General features: G+C 38.4%; 2 protein-coding genes across 4 annotated transcripts; one reads left to right on the top strand and one right to left on the bottom strand.

Annotated features, from left to right (window-relative positions):
- Nucleotides 1-1,020: 1,020 nt before the first annotated feature.
- LOC104602735 (Transducin/WD40 repeat-like superfamily protein) lies at nucleotides 1,021-8,405 on the top strand. Of its 3 annotated transcripts, none has more exons than XM_010266521.3 (9): nucleotides 1,021-1,872; nucleotides 3,767-3,979; nucleotides 4,071-4,271; nucleotides 5,855-5,962; nucleotides 6,106-6,243; nucleotides 6,366-6,617; nucleotides 7,109-7,429; nucleotides 7,516-7,707; nucleotides 7,968-8,405. In XM_010266521.3, the coding sequence occupies exons 1-8, from the start codon at nucleotides 1,174-1,176 to the stop codon at nucleotides 7,684-7,686; spliced, it is 2,103 nt and encodes a 700-aa protein (XP_010264823.1). In that variant the 5' UTR covers nucleotides 1,021-1,173; the 3' UTR covers nucleotides 7,687-7,707; nucleotides 7,968-8,405. The 3 variants fall into 3 exon arrangements, with proteins under 3 accessions (XP_010264823.1, XP_010264824.1, XP_010264822.1); XM_010266522.3 differs by having other exon boundaries at nucleotides 1,027-1,872; nucleotides 7,960-8,381; XM_010266520.3 differs by lacking the exon at nucleotides 7,968-8,405 and having other exon boundaries at nucleotides 1,027-1,872; nucleotides 7,516-7,928.
- A 2,173-nt stretch (nucleotides 8,406-10,578) lies between these two features.
- LOC104602734 (putative folate-biopterin transporter 8, chloroplastic) lies at nucleotides 10,579-14,998 on the bottom strand. Its single transcript, XM_010266518.3, has 2 exons — nucleotides 14,225-14,998; nucleotides 10,579-12,600 (listed from the first exon to the last, which is right to left on the bottom strand). The coding sequence occupies exons 1-2, from the start codon at nucleotides 14,730-14,732 to the stop codon at nucleotides 11,447-11,449; spliced, it is 1,662 nt and encodes a 553-aa protein (XP_010264820.2). The 5' UTR covers nucleotides 14,733-14,998; the 3' UTR covers nucleotides 10,579-11,446.
- Nucleotides 14,999-23,335: the final 8,337 nt, after the last annotated feature.

The raw sequence follows: 23,335 nt of genomic DNA, 5'->3' as shown, positions 1-23,335 counted from the left end.
AAATAGTGGACCTCAAAGCTTACAACTCAGGATTTGCAACAACCAATCTAGTCAAAGCTTGGGCAGTATGGGAAGCCCATAACTTGGCTTTGAATTTCAAAGATCATCCTATCATCATCGATGGTGACTCAAAGCTTGTGATCTCCTGCCTTCATCTCAAGTTCAATCCTCTATGTAGACTTGGGAACATCATTCAACATTACTTGGAGCTGAGGGAATTTCTCACCAAAGGTGTTGTCTACAAGCACAATTTTTGCAAAGCAAACCAAGCTGTAGACTGATCGGTTCATGAAGCCCTTTCAAATGTCCATGGTTTTGTTTCTCTAAGTGGCTTGGTAACCTTCCTTGGCACCTCCATCTTGTGTAGCCCTTCTGATCTTATCAAAAAGAAAAAAAAACTAATATACAAAAGGATATATTTATAGATTATTTCAAACTCAATCAACTTGCTCAAGTCTTAAGTAAGCCCAGTCCGATCCAACTCTATCCCAAACACAGATCAAATTGTGTTAGATGAAGCTTGGGGTAGGGCTAGGTTGATAAAGTTGGGCCTAACTTTGGGTTGGTCAGGCTCAAGGTCTCTCTTTTTAAGTAGGGGTGTAAACGGTATTCAAAAATTTGATTTTGAATTCGAGATTTGGTATAATTGAATCTAATTCGGGTAGTTCGAATATCTAATCGGTCGAATTCAGATGTCCTATTCATATCGAATACCTAATCAGATTTGAATTCGAATATGACTTAATTCGATTCGATAAATATTTAAATTCGACCGATTATTTAATTCTTATATATAATATATAAAATTTTTAAATGTTTTATATAATTTATATATAATAATTAAATTATATATTTATATACTTTATATAAATAAAATATTTATTTTATATATTTATTAATTATTTAAAATAATTAATTAACTAAATTCGAATATTAATTTTCAATATCCATATCAGATATCAAATTTTCTAATCGAATTTGAATTCGAATATTTAGACGCAGGAGTACGGTCGAGTGGTCGATCCACTGCTAACTGGTTCGCATCTCACCGGCCAAATTGGGGCCTCAGAGTTATCAGTTAAGGCGGCACGGGCGCATGTTAGATTGTTAGTAACAACTTGAATAAAAAGAGATATTCAACCGGCACGAGGAAGTGGTGGAGTGTTCGCAGAAATGGAGGATGAAGAAGCAGAGATCTACGACGGAATCAGAGCACAGTTCCCTCTCTCCTTCGGCAAGCAAACAAACCAGCACACCTCTCTCGAGGCCATACACAGCGCCACCCGGCGCACTGTAGATTCCTCATCCCACTCCCCTGCTAACAAGGGCCTCCCTTCTCTCTCTTCCCCTTCCAAGGCCTGGTTGAAGGACCTCAGAAACCCTAACCCTAGTTCCCGCCACCACGGAGATGCTAAGCCCAGTTCTTCCGCCCATGAAAACCAGCGCTCTGAGGATCGAAATTCGGCGTTCGGGAAACCCAGTTCGACCGCTGATAATGGGTCGAAAGGTCGTGTCGACGGTGAGGATTTGAAGGATGATGAGGTGATGGTTGGTCCTCCTCAGCCGACTTCGAATTTAGCTGATGAAGATGGGGTGATGATTGGACCTCCTCGGCCGCCACCGAGTTCGAATTTTGCAGATGAAGATGGGGAGGATGATGCGATGATGATTGGGCCTCCTCGGCCGCCGCCGGGTTCGAATTCTGCAGATGAAGACGGGGAGAGTGATACAGTGATGATAGGACCTCCTCGGCCACCGCTATCTTCGGATTTGGCTAAGTCGGATTCAGATGATGATTCGGATGAAGAAGCAGAAGAGGATCGATATAAGATTCCACTCAGTAATGAGATTGTCTTGAAGGGGCACACTAAGGTACACTGATAACCTCAATATTATCTATTCTTTCTCTCTCTCTCTCTCTCCATTTGTAATAATCAGATTATATGGTTTCCCAGTTGCATCCGCAGCTTCAATTCATGACTTTAGGGTTCTGTAGACGTGATTATTGTTTTTATTGTTTCGACTGATGGGTGGACTTGTGGGTGAAAACACAAAAGGAATTGTTTTAAGTGCAAGTCCATTTTAAACATTAATGAGCTATTAGAAGTAGAAATAAATATATTCTTAGTTAAGGTTGGGAGACAATATGATAAAAAGGTAGATGGGGGTTCCTATGTGGTCATTGTTGTAATGTGTAACTGCATAGTGCAAGTGCAATGTATTACTAGTTCAGAAACCATTGGAATATGGATGTGAAAATTGCTTCTGCTATCCTTAAATTTTCAAAGAGCCAGGGTATAAATTTGCAAATCAAGTAACAAAAAGAACCAAGGTATAAATTTTCAAAGAGGTTGTAGTGAGTGGAATGAAGCTTACCCTACATCTGTTGAGAAAAGACAATATAATTGGATAATGAGACTTATTGTGAACTTTAGTGGTGATGCTTATTGTATTTAAGAAAGTTATATTGGATGTATACAATTTTACCAAGGGGCACAAAGAAAAAGGAGGGGTGGGCATGAAACCACATACCCGGAAAATTCCTTGTTCTTAACTATGCAGGAAAGAGAAAATATCCTTAGTTCTGAACAACACCCAAATGCTTAAAGGCATAAATTTTCAAAGACTCAAAAGGTTTCCACCACTTCCAAATGCAAGAAGAAAACACATAATCTATTGCTCCCACCAAAGCACTAAAGAAAGATAACAACTAACCCTTAATCCAACTCTCCATACCTTGAACTTTCATCCTGGCAACTGGCTACCATCAACTATAGTATCTTGAGTGATTGCGTCCTTGGTCTCTTCCTCTGGTTAGCTTCTACCCCTCCCTTTAACCACCTCTCTTTGCTGACTTAGATAGTCAATCTTCCTAATCAATGTTATTTGTAACCCTTCATTTGCCTCATTTTTTTACTTCTCACAGAAACCTTCTACTCTCTCCATTCTTGCTAGACCTGTCTGTTTAATCTTTTGAAAAATAAATTGTATTCTTGGTTATCCCACCCATGTGAAAGAAACCCATCTCTTTACCTATTTAACTTCTTAATTAGTAACCATTCATTCACTATCCACCTCCTTTTCCTCCACTCTGCTTCACCTTATGTCCTTATCCAATTCCTTCTCCTTATGCTACCTTAAATTTATTGAAAAGAGCTTGGTTCCCCCAACTCTCCAAACTCCACCACCATATTCCTCCTTTCTCATCTTGTTATTCTCAGTGTATCTGATTTTCTTGTCCTCAAGGGTACTTGCATGAGAGTGTAATACATGGAGTTCATGGGGTGTTAGTTTGTCCTCTTGTGATTTGTGGGATTGCTGCTATTGCAGCTAAGTTTCTCTTTTTTTGACAAGAATAGAAGAATGGAAGGTTACCTCGTTGAAGAGTTATAGCTGAAAACACATTTTGAAAATCAGGATATATGAAAAGAAATTAACTGAAGATTTTAATTCCCTTTAATTATTGAAAATTTCTATAACCATTCTTTGGAAGTATTTAACAAAAAAACTTGTGTTGCTTCTTTCATTTATGGTTTTCTTTTTGTTCTTTCTGATGTCTCCCCATAGATCCTAAGTAGAATCAAAGGATTTGAAGTCTCATGAGAATATCCTTTTGTTCTAAAAACATAAAAATGATTCCTTCTGAAACAGAAGAATTATTTATGGCATGTCTTAACATGTGTAGTTCAGATTTAAACTAGCTTAGGCTATTTTCTGAATCATTTTCTTTCCCCAACATTGATTTTGATGGTGAAGCCTTCGACAGGTTGTTTCAGCCCTTGCTATTGATCATTCAGGATCGAGGGTTATTTCTGGTAGCTATGACTATACAGTCCGTATGTATGACTTTCAAGGAATGAATTCTCGGTTAGCATCATTTAGACAGCTGGAACCATTTGAAGGACACCAAGTCCGTAGTTTAAGTTGGAGTCCAACCGCAGACAAATTTTTATGTGTGACTGGCTCAGCTCAGGCTAAGGTGCTACCCAAGTATTGTGTTTTATGTATCAAATTTCTTAGCATATAGTTTGCGTAAGTATCACTCATGATTTTCTTCCTCTTTGTTTCAGATTTATGACCGTGATGGACTTACTTTGGGTGAGTTTGTAAAGGGAGATATGTATATTCGTGATTTAAAGAACACTAAGGGGCATATATCTGGATTGACTTGTGGAGAGTGGCATCCTAGAATGAAAGAGACCATTTTAACATCATCAGATGATGGATCACTGCGTATTTGGGATGTTAATGATTTCAAAAGTCAAAAACAGGTTTGCATGTTTTCTTTTCAAAACTCCATGATATTATGTTTCTTGCATGTTCTTTTCTTTCAACTTTACCCATTAGGTACCTTTTTTGAAGGTGCTACATGTGAGGTCGGTTTCCCTGTTGAACATTTCCATGGTTGAAATTTCTTGCAAGAAGCAGCAATATTTTCATGTGGGGTCAATTTCTCTGTTGAACTAATCCTGATGGTGGGCCTTGGGCCTTAGCCCACTACTTGGCTGAAGTGAGAGACATCCTCTCCTCTTTGAATGCACACTTGGGCTGGGTTTCGAGGGAGCTAAACTCTGTAGTCGACAGTCTACTTAAATCTGGTCCTCACAGGGATTACTTATTTAGTGATAGTTTTCTGCCTGTATAACTCTTGAATGTTTGATCTCTGTGTACATCTCTTGTACCTTTCCTTTATTGAATAAAGTTAACTTATTTAAAAAAAAAGGAAGCTGCAATATGCAATGCTCTTGTTCATTTTTTACTTTTATCTGTTGTATGTGAATTGAAGTTTTTGCAGTTTTTTTTTTCTTTTTTTTGGAGAAAAGTGTAACTGTCAACTTTTATCAAAATAAGAAAAAGAATTCTCTTTGCAGGGACAAGAGTGCCAAGCACCTCTAGTGATTCTTATACCCTTAATTTCTTTTTCTTTTCTTTCTTATTTTACAATTTTTTGCCCATTATGCATTACCCGTAGTGCCCCAAAAGAGCTGCTATCTTTGGACTCCTCTCTTTAGCCATAGAATCTCATAACCCATTGGTTGATCTGTGTGTCCAGCTAAGTTGAATCTCCATATCCCTCATTATCTGCTTTAGTTCCCTCCAACTGTTTCTATATTGCCATGGAAACAATCCATCCTTTCTTAACTACCCAACTGCTACTTTTGAATCCCCTTCTACTATGAGTTTAGAAATGTTGAGATGCTTTGCAAGCTTCAAACCTTGTTAGCACTGCCAGTAACTCTACCCTTGTTGAATTTCCTTGCCCCACTGGTCCTGAGAATAATGCAAAGATGTCACCTTTATCATTTCTAAATGTTCCTCCTATACCCCATCAGTCTGGATTCCCCCTACTACATCCATCAAAGTTGAACTTTATTATGTCCCCTTGTGGAGGTTTCCATTGAGACTTGACTTGACGTTTGGCTGAAGATGAGCTAGCTGTCCAATACCACCCTCTAGTAATTTTCTCAGTGATTCAAAGAGATTCGTTTTCTTAACCCAATGGGCCACCCTCACCATGACACTCCCAATTATTGTGCTCCTTTTTTTTTCTTTTCTTTTAAGCACCAAACTTTACTCCAGGTGGAGGGGGTGGAAACATTGATAATTCTATCTTTCTTCTCTTCCCATATCATCCACATCACTGCTACCCTCGTGGTGGTCCATAACAAAGGACTCTTATGCTGTGTTTGGTTTGATAGAGAATAAGAGAGAGAGAGAGAGAGAGAGAGAGAGAGAGAGAGAGAGAGAGAGAGTTGCAATCATCTGTAGTATCCTGAAGTGTGGCTTTTTTTATTTTTTTTCCGCAATTGAATGAGTAATCTCAGTCTAAATGCAGTAATGTTTCCACAAATAGGTTATCAAACCCAAACTTGCAAGGCCTGGAAGAGTCCCAGTTACAACATGTGCTTGGGATCGTGAGGGAAAATGCATTGCTGGTGGTATAGGTGATGGCTCCATTCAGGTATTTATTCTTGACATTTTAAAATTTCAACCTTCACTGTTTTATTATAAAGTAGTTTTAAGATCTGTTAATACTTGCATGTGCAAATTATTGATCCATGTTTCTTGCTCTTATCTTGCATTGCTCTTAATTTTACTTCTCAGATATGGAACCTTAAGCCTGGATGGGGAAGCAGACCAGATATCCATGTTGAAAAAGGACATGAAGATGATATTACTGCACTTAAGTTCTCGAGTGATGGGCGGATTCTGCTGTCAAGAAGCATGGATAGTTCACTGAAGGTAAAATATATATTTTTAGTTTATGGGACCTCATTAATTCCATATTAAAAATTGTTTATGATTTGATTTTGTTATAATTTCAACACTGGTTTACTAGTTTTATTTGTTAAATTCATGGTTAGGTATGGGATTTACGGCAAATGAAAAAACCTGTTCAAGTCTTTGGGGATCTCCCTAGTCATTATGCCCAAACAAATGTTGCATTTAGTCCTGATGAGCAGCTCATTTTTACTGGAACCTCAGTTGAGAGAGAACAAACAACTGGAGGCTTGCTTTGCTTCTTTGACCGAGCAAGACTTGAACTTGTGTCCAAAGTGGGTATATCTCCAACTTTCAGTGTTGTGCAGTGTGCCTGGCATCCAAAGTTAAATCAGGTTAGCCTTGAACTATATTATCTGTTTGTAGGCCTTGCTCAATATTGTTTCTTTTTCTTTGACCTTTTGTCTTGGTCTCTACTGAAAAATGCACCTTGTATCATGTATTATACATTTATACTAGTATCAAATCAATAATTTTGTTCTGTATGGTTTTTCTATTTCATAGATTATTTTGTTAGAGAATGCCACTTTCACCCTCTCTATGGGAAAGGACTTTCCTATATGTAAAGAAGGTTTTGTAATCTGGTCACGTACATGCAAAGTTATTGTTTTTAATATAAACTTTCCTGAAAAAAGGCTTACTGTTGCTACATGGCAAATAACAGCAAGGCAAATGTGGAGCCCTTTTGGGCTTCTAACTAGAGAACCACATGAAAGATTCCTGGGTTATGTAGAGAAGCTTGCTAAAATACCGTTCTTGCAGAACTGCTCATTGTATGCTTCTTTTATCATCTTTTAAATTGTGGTACTTCTCATAATTCTTGAAGGTCTTTGCTACGGCTGGGGACAAAAGCCAAGGAGGAACACACATACTATATGATCCATCTCTGAGTGAGAGGGGAGCTCTTGTGTGTGTTGCACGTGCACCAAGGAAGAAGTCTGTCGATGATTTTCATGCAGACCCTGTTATTCACAACCCTCATGCATTGCCTTTATTTAGAGATCAGCCTAGCCGCAAACGTCAACGAGAGAAAGCACTGAAGGACCCCATTAAGTCCCATAGACCTGAACTTCCAGTAACAGGACCGGGCTTTGGTGGAAGGGTTGGTTCTACTAAAGGAAGCTTGTTGACCCAGTATCTGCTCAAGGTAATTTATCATTTTTTTCTTTATTTTCCTGTAAATCGTGGACATTGATCAATTGGACTGCGCTTACTGGCTATACTACATTGCAGCAAGGTGGTATGATCAAGGAGACATGGATGGAGGAAGATCCTAGAGAAGCTATATTGAAATATGCTGATATTGCAGCAAAGGACCCAAAGTACATCGCACCAGCATATGCAGCAACCCAACCTGAGCCAGTTTTTGCAGAGTCAGATGCTGAGGATGAAGAAAAGTCATAGATCAGTCCAAGTGATTATCAGGTCTGACCTAAACAAGTGGCGTGAGGTGACTGGATTCCAAGGATGAGAAAAGAAATGATGGGTTCATCCAATTGGCACCAGCTTCAGCCTCAACCTGTGCAAGCCATGCACGTTGTGTTTTTGTCATATTAATTTAACAATACAACAACGTTATAAATAGAGCAGATCTTGTAAACTAAATCAGCCCTGTATATTGTATAATTTACATTTTCTTTTACCTATTTATTTGTGTGTGATCGTGCATAGTTTCAGCCTTTCAGGATCATGCATGCTGTGAGAGAAACTGCTGCTCGATGTCATGTCGATGGTTCTGACTTCCAAGGACGAAAAGAAATTCTAGTGGTTGACACTTGACAGCCTACTGATATCTAGGTGCATCACATTCACATGTGCATTTTTGTCAATCTCTCACGATGGTTCGAACATTACTAGAGATCGGCGCATTCTGCCCTGCGAGACTAAAGTCAAACGCCGAAACCGTCTTATGGTTATGGGCACTGTGGTTCATGCTTGAAAGCTCGGCTCTTTGTTTCAGGATTCAGGAATCAGGATGACTGGAGCTTCCTTTGAAAATTTTATGGCTTCCTCCATCTTTAAGTTGAAACAAATATGTAGGCTTAAATATTTTTGCCCCGCTTACTGAAAAGTTATCTTTTCTGTCATTTACATCAAAACAATAGAACATCTCGACTAGTCCCACTGGAAGATGAGCGTCAATCAAATATCAATGGACACTGACTCGATGCTTAAAAGCTCGGAACTGCTTGGCTCTACATTCCAACTGCCAAAGAGAGTACTAGTAGAGGCTTCCCTGACCTGTACGATAAATATGGGGTTTGATGTTAAGAATGGGTGGTAAAAGAAAATTGGCTTCTGGAATTGTGATCAACTAATTGCTGCATTTTGTTTTGACAATTGGGTGGGTGTCCGCATAGCGATATTCTTTTTTTCTTTTTAATTTTAGGGAAAATTTTCCATCAGCACCCTGTACTTTAGGGGTTGTCTCAACTCTCAAGTCAGTCACCAAGCTTCAAAACATGTCTACAGTACTTGAAACTTCCAAAAACTGTCTAATGGGTCTCTGCCGTTAACGGTCTTTCATTTAATTTTGGAAATATCAGTTCTACTTGAGACTGAAGACAGAAATGTTATACCAATCTAACGAGTTCTACGGTTTGGAAATGTTATAATTGTCTATGCTGTGGTGGCTGAGAGTGTTGGGATGAGAAGGCTTAGATTGTACTAGGCATTGCCGATGGTGGATTTGAATCATGTCCAAATGAAGGTGTTGACGGGAATCCAGGCATTTTCTCCTCTCCGTGCTATACATCCTTATCTTTCTACCTATTTAAATATAATGCTTTAACATATAATTGATAATTTTAGATGCAAATTAGTAACGATTTTGACAATAAATTTACGATATGAATGATCGAAATTTCAAGAAATGTCAAGTACAACCCAAAACTCGCAGACTGATCACCCATCCGCGTTGGTATTTATCAAAATTCTTCCAGGGAAGGTCTGATTGGTCAAAATTCATCTGCTTCTCCACCGGTGCTGTCGGAGCCACATCCTTAGCAGAAGTGGCCTTCTCCGGTTTCTCTTGCTCCTTCTTCCTTCTTTTCCTCTTCATCGGTGCCGGTGGTAGTGAAGTGAAGTCGTGCTTCTGAAGGGCTTGCTGGATAAATTGTTTGAACTTTGAACTCCTCAAGAGCTTTCTTCAGCAACCACGTTTGTCTTCTCTTTGAACAAAACAGACTTAGCAAGCGTTCCCTCCTCTGCGGGCTTCGCTTTCTCCACCTCTACAACCTCTTCGATTGCCGAGGCAGCGTTCACTGACTCCTCTACCTCTGGCGCCGGTGACACCTTATCAGCATTTAAGGAATGCCTTCCATCTAATCATCCGAAACTTTCAAAATCTCCCAACCCTGTGTATCCATGTGTCTCCATGACCACCGATATTTTGATACTCGATTAAACATGAAGAATTTTACTCGTCTTCATACAAGGGAGGAAGGTTCGTTACTTCCATACAAGGACAAACTGTATAGAGTTCCAGGTTTTATTATGCTCTCAAGCACTACAAATTTACAAATAAAACTTCAATATTTAGGCTTTTTGTAGATCTCTTGATCAATAGTGCAGGTTAGGGGTGAACAAAAAAATCAAAAAATTGAACGGATTGAAACCAAACCAAGAAATCTATTAACCAAACCGATCGGTTTGGTTTTGGTTAACCAATATAGAAAACCAGCAATTAATCAAACCGACCAATATACATATATTTCTATATATTTTATATATATTTATATATATTATATATAATTTATATATTATAAATTTTTATTATATACTTATATATATTTTTATAATATATATTGTAAAAATTAAAAAACCGAAAAACTAACAAATCGAACTGATAATTAACCAAACCGATTGACTTCGGTTACCGGTTTTCCAAAAACCGATAGTACCAATTTGATGAAAAAAAAAAAAGCCCACGGTTCAGTTAAACCGCTAGTGCAGGTAGAATAATACTTTCTCTTCCAAAAGTGATGCACTGTCATGTATTATTTTCCAAAATAATATCTTGTCTGCACTTGAATGCACAATGATGGCCATTAGTATTAATCTTGTATCGGAGACGAGGTTGATGTGCGAACGAAGAAATTAGGCAAGAAAGCGCCAAGCAAAGGAAAGCAAGGGTGGCATAATATCCTTGATGGTGAGAACTGGAAATAAATTCAGCACCATTCAGTACCATCTTGTGGGGAGAAAGGGGTTGTTGGGGGGGAGGGGGATGCTGATGGGTTCTTGATTGATTTAAAAATATTTTTTTTTTTTTGTTTTTATCGTTTCCTTGAGATGTATTGCAGAATTTTTTTTCAGCTTTTCATCTATAACCTTAAAGAGGGTTGGGTTACAAAAAGGCTATAAAGCCAGTTCAATCCAACTCAAGCCTCAATCAAACTGGCCTCACCCAATCCAAGAATCAGAACCAGTTCTTGGACTTATTCTAAAAGGTTCACTAAGAACCAATAACAGGAAATATTAAAAATAGGAGCCCTTTGGCCATATGGGACCTAAGACCCAAAATGCCCCCAGACCCGATTACCCCAATAGAATCTCTCTCTCTCTCTCTCTCTCCATTTCTCTGCAACTGCCATTGCCTCTGATCTTCAGAGGCTTACTGACCGCCTTACCAGAATCAGTCGGCTTACAAACCTGGTTTTATCCAGCTGAAAACTTTATCTCATCTTTCTGGTCTATTTTGGCAGGTTATTAGCAGTTCAGCACCACTTGTCTTGCATTTGCATACATAATAGGCACTGATCGAAGAGCAAGTGGTTATGTATCCACCCATTCGACTGTGAAAAAGCTGATGAAGCATTGCTATGATGAAATCACCGGGACATCCTCTTAAAACAATCAAAATTACCACAAGCAGCCTCATCACAAAGATGATCACATTCACACCCTGCGATCTTAAAGTAGGAATGACTTGCAACTGCTTTTCTTTCAAGTATCTTGATGAAGAGGTAGGCGAGAATCTCTCCCAGATGGTGTTGATGATGCGAAAACTACTCCCTCAGATAAAAGTAAAAGACAAAATTGCACTGTTCTGGTTTGCAGTCCCATCGTACTTATGGCTTGTGCAATCAAAACATATAACTGCAATCAAAGAGTATGGATGTTCCAGCCTTGAATAAAATTGTAAGACCTCACTCAGCATACTTTACCTGTCTGCTTCAGATTCTCTTTGTCGCCGGTAGGCATAAACATAACCAAATGCCATTCTTCCCACCCTCCTACCTTTTCTACCTTTTTTACTTACACTCCTCTTCCTTTCCTTTGATATTGGCTGTGACATAGGCAGACGTGATAGCCATCCCAAGGGAACCAAAGCTGCAAGGAACTGTAGTGAGATCCCCAAGGGAAGCCTTGAGTAATCACCAGATGTTACTCCAATAAGAGAAGCCAACCCAACTCCAAGAAAGCCACTGATAATGGATGATAGACAAAGAGCAGAAGCTAAGAAAGAAGTAAGTGCTCCTTCACAGCCAGGTGGGCATAAATTTGCAAAGAGAATTGAGAATGGGAGGAGCTTAAACTGAGCTACCATTTCTGCCAAGCCGGAAAAGCATAATATATAGGCCTCGTTTGGAATTCCCAATCTGAGATTGATTTGCTTTATTAGGACAAGGTCCAGAAGCAGGGAGCTCGCATATATGAGCTGCACCATGCCAATCAATTTCCTCATGGGAATTCTTTTCCAGTATCTGTCATAGAATAAGGTTGCAAATAGTAGCATCAATTGGCCAATCACTTTAGACATCCCAATGATTGATGGGTCAAGCCTTAAGAATTGTGTCTGATAGCAGAAGATGGATCCTGACAGAATTGGGACAGCAGCAATAGAGGCCACAGTCCAGGTAAGGGGACCAGATATGCACTCTTCACTTATTGCAGTGACCAGACTGGACAACTGTTTGCGTAAGTTTTCTGAGAGAGTATTTCTTATGAAATGATGATCTGATGGTTGTGGCAAGTTAAGAGAACCTTCCCTTGTTGTTAGAGAAATTGCAAGTTGAAGTGAAAGTAGTGCAGCAAACAAGAGAAACATTGTTTTGGTTTGTTGTGTTTTCAATAAGAAAAAACCTCCAATCAAGTTGCCTAAGATTCCCCCTGCAGCCAGAGCCTTAAATGCATAAGATTGTAGGCCACTTACTCCATGTTTTTGGCTGTATTCAGCAACGAGAGCATCTTTTGCAACTTCTGTGACCGATGCTCCAAGGTTACTAAGCAGAATGCACACCATTAGTGTAGGAAGGGCTTCACCTGCAAGTGGGATTAATGCCAGAGCCCCCCAAGACAGAATCTGCAAAAACACTGCAAATTTTGATCCATATCAGTAACTTAAGCCACAACATACTGAATTTAAATAATTTGTCTACTAAAGGAGGTTTAGTAAGCAGTAATAGAATACATGCTGATACAATGCATCTTCAATGATTCATGATTGTTTGCAGCTACTCAAGTTCCAATTTAGTGCCAAAAGTATGAATGAGTATGTATTCAAACGAATAAAAAACTACTGAATTCTATATTTGCATTGCTGAATTCCATATTGCCATTGTCAAAATTGTGAAGATAAAACCTTGATACAACTATCACAAGATTAAATTTAGCTTTTAGATGTGAAAAGACTTCCTGCTTCTACAATCAAAGCTAAAACTTAAAATTGTTGCGATGAATTTTGTTTCTCTGTCTTAAGGAGAAAAGCATAAAAAAACCCATTAATTTTGATTAAACTAAAAAGTATACAAAAAGAGAAGATAGTTTATTGGACTTCAAGTTGAAGAAATTGAAATAAAAGGAGAAAAGGGTGAATCAATTTTATGGAAGAAACATGGTTGGAAAGATCAAAAGGATTTAGTATCATCAAGTAAACCAAATTCAGCAAACTTTGGAAATCCAAAATTTGCACACACAAACTACCATCAGATTCCAACATAACTATTTAAAGACATTTGATATCAATAACATAAAGCTACTAAAATGAAGAAACTTGTGGAACATGAAAGTTCATAACCATGGTTTGCAATATCAGCTTGGTTAAATATCCCCGGACTGTACCTATTTTTCTAGGGGGATACAAACTATTCTGACAATCTTCTTTCCCTAATATCTTCAATACATGGCTGATGTATCAGCGACATTTCAAATTTCATTGGTAAAGTAAACATTTAAGATTTAAACTTCTAGAAAATCGCTTAAACTTTCTGAATTTCATTAAAATCATTGAATTTTTGTGAAAAATATTATCCTAAAAGAACAAATGGGAACTTGGTGATCGGATGAGTGGCTTATTATAATGATATGATTCACTTACTAAATAACTACAATACAAATGAAAATGAAATACATACAATTACAAAAGAGTATTTGCAATTTAATGAAAACATATAGTAGCAAAATGAGACAAAAGTCAAGATCACAAGTAAATGACATGTAAAGAAGAGAAGATGGCTAAATGAGTAAAAGAGACAGAGATACCATTTAAGCGTCTTGATCTTCTTTTGTTTGATATGGTTTGAGCCTTAAACGGGCAATTATACTTTTCCTGACAATTCCGTGAAGTTTTAACAAATTCCATGTATTTATAAATTTCCCTCGATTTCTTTAGATTTTTCAAATATCTTAATGAAATTAGCTACATATCCCCGAATCTTTTTCCATCTCTACATGTTCAAATCTCTATCTATATTGAAATTGCAAACCATGTTCATAACAGAACAAACAAATTCCGCAGCAATTTTACGGGGGGTCTATGAACATTAACAAGGTTTATCCAGATCGCTCGTCAAACTGGGGACTCTCCGGATATGCCCTGGTACACCTTAACAAGGACTCGACAAATTGGTAAACCTCCAATGAAGCAACACAGATAAGGTGACTAAGAAAAAAAATAGGAAAAGAATTCAAGTAGTGTACAAAGGAGAAGATAGTAAACCTCCAATGGATACGTAAGGTATTCTGTGAGCGCCGCCAATGTAGAGAGCATCAGAAAGGACTCCATAAAGAGGCTTGGCCACCATGGGTAGGTTAGCAGAATTCTGCACAAGCTGCAACGTTGAAGGATGCAGCTTAAGAGTGTGAGCCATGTGGAAATTCATCGCCAACCATGGAAAACACCTGAACCCTTGAACCCAATACCCAAATCCACACAAGCCCAACACCTGTTGCCTACCCACTTGAGGAGACTTTGTGCTCCTGTCATTTGTCCCACTTTTTCCGAGAGGGATTTGGTTTGGAGTTATAATGATGGGTTTAAGGAGATGGGTTTGCGGTTTTATGGATTTATTATTGGTGTTGATTGGGGACGAATTGATTCTTGGGTTCTGGTGGTGAATGTTGTTAATGGAATTTGAGCGAAGAAGTGGTGGCTTCGATGGTGGCCTCTGGATTGCTTGGATCGTCGACAATACTGGGTTTCCGCTGGGTTTTGCATAGGAAATCATGGTTTCACTTGTGAATAAAGATTAAAGGATTTGATTAGGAAGTAAATGAAGAATTTAGCAGGCTGACCAAGTAAAGAAAGGAATGGAGAAAGCAGAGAGCACGACTTAGAACAAGAAAGAATCTTGGTTTCCTTAAAATCTTTAATTCGTCGTGTCATGAGGTTATTCGGAGAGAAGGAATGAAAGGGAGGGAGCAGGAGAGAAAGATCTAGAAGACTAGAAAGAGCGTAGGCTAGAGGAAGAGTGGGATCTCATCTGTCAAGCTTGAAATAGCATCCGGTTCCAGTTGAGCTTTTGTCGCAAGTGAGAGGGAAGGTAGCAAAGGCAGAACCGTACACGTGACAGTCGCACAGAAAGAGTAGGACCTGACAAGTTTGAAAGGTGGGACCCCCCAAACCAGTAGGAGACATCTTCTTCTTCATAATTCATTTGTCACATGGACATACATACAGACATATTTATCTTCCCATGCCATATACTTCCAATATGGTTGTTGGTTGGAAGTACGTCCAAAAGGTTAGGTTGACAATTGTAAATATTTTTAAAGTATGATTTTGGTTTTTTTTTGGTTAAGACGTTGATATTAATTTGGGTGGGACCCTTCGCTTTTGGGTCCAGTTTTTTTTTAAGGCGGTCTGATTGGTAGCTTTGAAAATTGGAAATATTTTTAAGTAGGGCCCATGTTGATTTTGATTTTCGTTTGATTTGGGTGGGACCCTCGTTTGTGGGTCCAGCTTTTATTAAGGCGGTCAGATTGGTACCTTTCAAAATTGGAAATATTTTAACGGAAAAAGACGGATAAATGGGTCTACCATGACATAACCAAACCTTGTATTTGGCATTTGCATAGTATTCTCCTTTATACTATTTGTAAAATATCTTGCATGGTCCCTATCAAATGATAATTTTAACTATTTGAGTAAAAGACTCGAAACATATCCTAAATTTTCATAAATTATTTTAAAGGTATCTTGAGTTTTCAAAAAGATTTAAAATTTTCAAAATATTTGTTTCAAACATCTTTTGTTTTCTTTCAAATTTTCAAAATATATCTTGAATTTTTCAAATACATGTGAGACATGGGCTAGTAAAAAACATGATAGTACCCACTGGAATTTCGTTCATTCATTTTTACCTATAACTCCATTGTATCTCTAACTCCACCTTGCATGAGATAGAGAGAGAAGAAACATGTTACTATTTAGGGATGGCAATTTCTTCCGTAAAAGCGGGGCCCCCTCCTGCCTCGATCGGGGCGGGGACGGGGAAATATTTTTTTCTCGAATCGGGGATGGGTTTTGTATGTAATTCCCTGAATCTGCCCTGAACTTGAAGGTAAATTAGTAAAATATCTCTAGGTTTAATATTGATATTTAAAATATCTATAAGTTTTTCCTTAAATTCTTAAGATCCTAGGATCTTGTAATTCTATTTTTGAATTACCCCTAAAGTATTATAATTCAATTCGTAAGATACCACAAATTCCTATATTCTATGTGTAAATTGTCCATAAAATAGATCATTTTTAAGTAATTGTCTTGAAAAGGGAAAAATTTGGGGATTTCCCGTCCTCGACAGGGAGTGGATGCCCCGCCCCGAACCTGCCCCACCACCGGAGATGGGGCAAAGTATCTTAACTACAGGGCAGGGATAGGGAGGGGGTGCCCCACCCCAAACGTGCCTTGTTGCCATTCCTACTACTATTAATATCTTACAACACATTTCTTATAGGCAAGAGGGAGGAACTTCAAAGTTGAAATAATTTCCTCTCTTTCAACCCATCAAATTGAGAATATTAGATGGAATAAGAGCCTATTTGAGATGGCTTCAATTTTGATTGAGCTGAAGCTCTCTTAACTCAACCCAAGCCCCAATTTATCCAAGACAAGTGAAGACCATCTCTCACTTGACTATTGTTTGTAGGGTGGAGAAACCCTAAGGGACTGACTTTTAGTATCAAAGTATCACCGACACACTTTTGATGCCAATAAATCAATTTCATTCCTTCGAACACTTTTGAAATACTGGCTTCATCATTTCTAGGAAGTACTCACAGAGTTTGTTCAGGGAAGTTTATGGCGATTTGTATCCCAACTTTAACTACCATAACAAGTAAGTTTCTAGTTACTTCAACTAATATGCATAGTTATTTTTCCTACGGCCTATGTTGTTGCTTTTAATGGTTGAGAGCAATGGTAACTAGGTTTTTAGTTTCCTTAAAAGTTTCTATTTCCTCATCCTATTGAGTGGGTGATCTTCTCTCCAGTTTTCTAGTTTATTTTAACCTTTTGCTATCTTTTCTGGGGTAAGTGAGAAATCCCTTGTCTTGGCTTTCCCATTGCGTTTTTTCAGTGGGCTCACCACTTAGTGAAGGTTAGGTGGACTATAGTCTTGTTGAACTTCCCTTTCTTTTCAACAATCCATCACTTTCTCCTTTTAGCCTCTAGTTCTCTTCCTTCTTCCTTTCTACTTTCTCTCCTTGCTAGTTTTCATTCTTCTTGGCCCTCTACTGCCCTCGTTTTAGCTACCTCCTTTCACCCCTCTACCCCTCTACCAGCATGGATGATCTTAACACACTCAATGAAGCCTTTCAGAAGATGCTCCAAGGGGAAAATAATCTAGGGGTTGACCTCGTAAACATTTAGGACCATATACCCTTGGGCCTCCATGACTACTGACAATTTTATTTCATCGGCCTCTATTCCCTTTTCTAACTAACCAATTTAATGAATTAGAACAAGGCCTTTACAATCTCTAAGACTAGGACCAAATAGACTTCTAATAACCCCACTTCAGTGAAGTCACTTTCGCTTGAGGTTTCGATTTGAGGATGATTATGAAAGGACTAGTGCTGGAGGACCTTAGCAATTGAATGGTCAGTGGATAATCCTGAAATCATGGGTCCTGGGTAACCTACCGATATGAAGGTTTTTGCCTTGGGTTTGTTATCTGTGTGGCAAGATAGGCCATTTGTTCCAATGCTCCCAAGCCCTATCAAGGACCAACAATAGATCCCTTGATCAGTATTTTAACTGTAACCCATGGACCTACCTAGACCTTGGCTTCATGCTGAATTGGTCGTGTGTAGAATTTGGTAGAGACAACAGTTTAGAGACTTCATCCACCTTACAAACACCCTCATCTCAACCAAGAACAACTTGACCAGCCCCTGCAGAATGAAGATGTTCCTCACAATTATTCCCACCTCATGATAATCTAGATGGCTCCCTTGTTGTATTCCCACCAACGGCTTTGAATGTGGAAGCAACTAGTCAGTCTCCCTCTAACCCGAGGGTGAGAGTTTCTCTAAAAACTTTTAGGCTGGCTTCTCAGGTGTAAACCACAATGCCTAATATTCTCTCTCTAGACCTTCCTAGCTCTTCCACCTCAACTCGAGGTAAACGGCCGAGAATAGAACTTGTCTCTCTGTTAAAAGTGAAAATTGAAAGACCAAACCTTCCTGTGTATGACTGGCCAAAACCCTCGAGAGTCCAAGAGGACCTTGTCAGATTAGTGAGCATAGAGAATGAAGGCCAACTCGAGAACTCAAAGGAAATCGAGGGTTTGCGTATGTTGGAGGGTCCTCCTCTATAGGTAGCTTTCTTTCTCTACCAGAATAGGGCTTTACTATTTACAAACAACCATTTTAATGCAAAAGGGCGGTGGTGGCTGGCCTTCTATAGCCACACCACCGCCAATGTTGATCCTGAGCTAGAATTGTTGTGGGGCAGCTCGCCCCAAGGCAGTTCAAGGCCTTATGGATATGGTCAAGAAGCATAACCCAAATTTCATTTCTTGTGAAGCCAAAATCCCAAGTGAGAAAATTGATAGATTAGGCAATTCTTTGAAGTACTCCCACTCTTAGTTAATTCCTCCTAAAGGGAGAGTGGGAGGCCTAGTTGTCTTTTTGAACTTTAGCTTTCAAGTGCCTTTTTTTGGTGAGTGCAAGGTATGAGTTTTTAAAACTTTCTCCCTATCCTCTATTAAATGATTTTCTTATTGGTTTTATATATGGGCCATTTATTAAGGCTCATCGTAATCGTTTTTGGAAAATTTAAGATATTGGCTAGAAGTTGTATATCTTCCTTTTGTGCTCATAGTAGATTTTAATGAAGCTAAAACTATGGAGGTCTAGGACCCAATCTCCTCAAGAGACACCAATGGGATTTCGAGACAATATAAGAACTTAATTCTTGACTTGAACCTTTTGGAATTAAGTGTTAAAGGGGGTGGATTAACTTGGTCTAATAAGAGAAAAAGAGGAGGATGCTTTTCTCTCTCTCCCTCTCGAACATGTGGCGATTAGATCACCACCCAATTGTCCTGGGTACCAATCCAAAAAGAAATCAGCTTCCAAAACCATTCCATTTCTTTGAAGTGTGGTTATACCATCAGTCATGTAAGCAAGTTATTGAGGAAGGCTGGAACCTTCAATTAAATGGGTGTGCAACCTATAAGCTAGCAGTAAGGCATGATCGTATCAAAAAAATATCTAATTGCTTGGAATAAAAATACTTCCAAGAGCCCACAAAGCCAACTGAGGGAAATAGAAAACCAAATTACGTTGGTAGAACAATCCCATTTAGGTGATCACAGGAGGTTGAAAGATTTGTACAATCAATGGGATCTTGCATCACCCCAGATTGAAAGTTTTTGGCACTAGAAATCAAGACAACTTTGGCTTCAACTAGGGGATAAAAACACATCCTTTTTTTTTACAAGAGTACAATCTTTCATAAAAAAAAAAAACTACATTGATGGAGTGAACAATAACAAGGGGATTTGGGTGTCATACCACAAACAAGTGGTGAACAAGTTCATTTCATACTTCTCAGACCTTTTCTCCTCTTAGGGTAATAGTAAGACAATAGATTGTTCACACTTTCTAAACTTGATAGTCTCAGAAGAGGATAACCTAGCCCTCCTCACAGTACCCTCAGAGGAAGAAGTCAAAAGTGCCCTTTTTAGTATAGGAAACCTCAAGTCTCTAGGTCATGATGGTGTGCCATCTTTGGTGTATGAAGAATTTTGGAGCCTAATGGGTTCAAAGATAGTGACCTTTGTCCAAGAATTCTTTTTAAACACAAAGATGCTCGTAGATTGAACCACACTTTCATTTGTCTTATTCCTAAAAATGTGGATTGCTCAAAAGTCCAAGACTATTGGCCTATAAGTCTTTGCAATGTCTTGTACAAAGTCCTGGCAAAAGTCATAGCAAATGGACTCAGGCCTCTCTTAGATAAGTGTATTGCCCCTATTCAAGCAACATTTGTCCTAGGAAGGCAAATGACAGACAACCTAGTTATTACTTTGGGAATGTTCCACTTTTTGAAATCACACAAAGGGGTATGACTTATGTAGCTCTAAAATTGGACTTATCAAAAGCCTATGACCATCTGGAGTGGTCTTATCCCTTGGGAATTTTGAGAGGTCAGGGCTTCTCCTTGGACTTTTGTTAGATCATCAAAGAATGTATCTCATTAGTGTTTTTTTCTGTCCTTATCAATGGAGTAGCTGAAAGTCATTTCTCTCCTACTAGAGGTCTCAAACAAGGGGATCATATCTCCCCTTATCTCTTCATTCAAGCCATGGAAGGATTGTCTAGACTCCTCTCAAAATCTAAAGTTGAAGGTAAAATTCAGGGTATCCACTTGGCTCCTAGTGGACCTCGTATTTCCCACCTTTTCTTCGTAGATGACATCATGATTTTTCTGAGAGTCCATAGGCAGGATTTGGAAAACCTAAAAGATACCCTAGATCAATTCCAAACCTTGTCTTTCCAAAGCATAAATTTTGAACAATCGAGCATAACTTTCAGCAAAAACCTACACCCTAGATTTTGGAGGATGATTAACCATTAGCTTCACAAGAAACCTCTTGAACCTAGAACCAAATATCTGGGAATCCCTTTGCATTGGTCTAGGAATAGACATAATAATCTTTCGTTTATCTTAGACAGTTTAAGTTCGAAGTTGAATACCTAGAAAGCGTCAACCTTAAGCCAAGTAGGCAAAAAGACCTTAATTCAGTTTGTGCTCCAGGATCTTCCTAACCACGCTATGAACGTAGTGGAATTCCCCTAAAAACCTGTAAATGAAATGGATAAGAAAATTAGGAATTTCTGGTGGAGGAAAAAAGATTCAAATCCTGACCCTTTTATATGGTGTTCGTGGTCCAAGTTAACCCTCCCAAAACAAAAGGGTGGTCTGGGTTTCAGGAACCTAAAATGGGTCAACTTGGTGTTGTTAAAAAAGCTGGCCTGGAGGTTTCTAAATGAACAACATTGTCTTTGGGCGTAAATCTGGAAATCAAAATACCTCAAAAAAGATATGTTGTTCCCATACTCTATTAAAGGAGGAAGTTTGCCCTTGTGGAAAGCGATTGGAACATCGTGGGGTGATGCAGCCAGATCCAGGAAGTAGGACTCTCTAAGGGGTAAATGGGGGTACTTAGGATTTTCCGAACTTCTTGTTTAAAAAAGAAGGATTGGAGGAGGTCCTTGTTCCAATCTTCATTATGAATAAAATCATATACAAGAGAGTTTCTAATGGGCCCTGGACTGGGTTGGGGAATCAAGGAGAAATTTGGTTGCTCTTGGACCCAAGGAACACTGTTTATAGGGACCTAAGAGTTTGGGCTCACCAAAAAGCCCACTTCTTCAAAAAAGATTTTATAACAATTGTCCAAGAGAGTTTCTTGTTGTGAACAATTTTGTCCTGGTTGCAATCTTTGCAACCAGGAGCCAGAGTCTATCAACCATCTGTTCTTCACTTGTCCCTTTGCCAGAGCAGTATTGTTCACAGCCACGTAGAATATCAATTTCCAAAATCTCTTCCAAACATCTTGGTTAAACTTGATTTTATCGTGGATTGCTGTTGCTTTCTATATATATGGGTTGCTAGAAACAAAAAATGCTTTAAAGACCATCATATCTCGGCTAACTGGGTTGTGGAGAGAATCAACAACCTCCCAAAGATGGATCAATTAATTGAGCAAGATAGTAGTGCCAAAATGTTTTGGAAAAATTTCCTTTGAAGATTCCTCCTCATATCCAACTGATTCTATTTACGGATGGAGGGATCATTTCATCTACATATTGTTCATTTGGAGTGATTTGTGCTTCTAATTCTCTTTGACTGTCTAGGTATCTTAGCAGGGAAAGCATCAAGCCGAGGTTTAGTTGAGGAGGCTGAGTTGCATGCCATCTTTCAGGGAGCGACTCTAGCAAAGGAGAGAAATAAAGAACACATAGCTCTCTGTTCAGACTCCCTCCAAGTAATTCAGGCGCTTCAAAGGAAGACGTCTCTCCCCTCGTCCTGCCTTTGGTTTTTGTTGAAGATCAGGGCTCTTTTGACCGATTTCTCCTCCATTACTTTTTGTTATATAAATAGAAAATTTAACTGCTTGGCTCATGTTATAATTTACCCCAGATGTAAGGATACTTGTAAGGAAAAATCTATAAAGATATGGTATGAGAAGAGTTTTGACCAATCAAAACCCACCCATGAATTTTGATAAATAATACATGATTGACTATCACATTTATGATACCAATTGATTGGTCAAAATATTTTTAGATATTATATCTTTTCCATATCATAGTCAAACCCCACTTGTAAATATCTTAATATTATAATTTACTCTCTTTAGTTGTCGAAAGAAAGAAAAAACTCCCACTCTCTCTCTCTCAAACCAAAGGGGTTTTGGGTTTTGACTAAGTTTAGAGGTAGCTAGCCTAAGACCGAAGCTCTGTAAAAATTTGAAAGAAAAAAAAAAAAAAAAAAACTCAAAAAAGGGGGAGGGTGCCCTTTAAAACACCATATGCATTGATGCGAATATTGGGTGAATGGATACTTTGAAATTGAAATAGGTCAAACCATCAAGTACATATATATTCTTTTATGTATACAAAACATTTTGTATAGAGTTTTAAAAGCGAGCAATTTTATTTGCAAGAAATACTGAAATTGTTACTACAAAGCAGAAACATGGATCCAATTGAATTCGGATAGGGACATATCCGATAACATATACCCTCACTCAAATTGATTAACCAAATATATACCCTATCGTTTGATAATATATGTACCTGAAAAAGGGATGCTATTTACAACCCAAAAGCAGCCTTTAATGAATGGCAGCAGCAAGTTTTGAAGTTCCAACATGATTTGAGATTTAATGATAGGTCAAGGAAAAGAAAAGAAGGCATTTAAAATCTGAAACGTCCTTGTTTGCAATTCTAGGATGTTGGCATCGTCTAATACTCATCTTGACAATAGAAGAAAGTTTTGGAAACCAAAGGGAAAACATACTTGAATCTCTCCAAAGTGATTTAAAAAGAGATAGGTTAAGAGTTTCTGAAGGTTCGTGCAAATATATACCAGATCTTTCAAAAACCTAAAATGCTAAATTGAAGATTTTAAAACCCAAACGGCATTTGTCAAGGACGTAAACAGTTTCTTATAGGTATGAACTTGATGCCTCGGTATATTTAGTTTGACGTATTTTTCTCACTTATTAGCTGGTGATTTTGCATTGGTGTTGTTTCCTTGAACCCCGAACTCAAAGCAAATAAATAAAGTAGTGTACATGTACAGGATATA

This window comes from Nelumbo nucifera, chromosome 1 (genome assembly GCF_055504915.1).
Source record: "Nelumbo nucifera cultivar China Antique chromosome 1, China Antique-T2T, whole genome shotgun sequence".
NCBI lineage: Eukaryota > Viridiplantae > Streptophyta > Magnoliopsida > Proteales > Nelumbonaceae > Nelumbo > Nelumbo nucifera.
The sequence above is the reverse complement of the archived record's forward strand: the minus strand, read 5'-3'. Positions and strand labels throughout refer to the sequence as shown.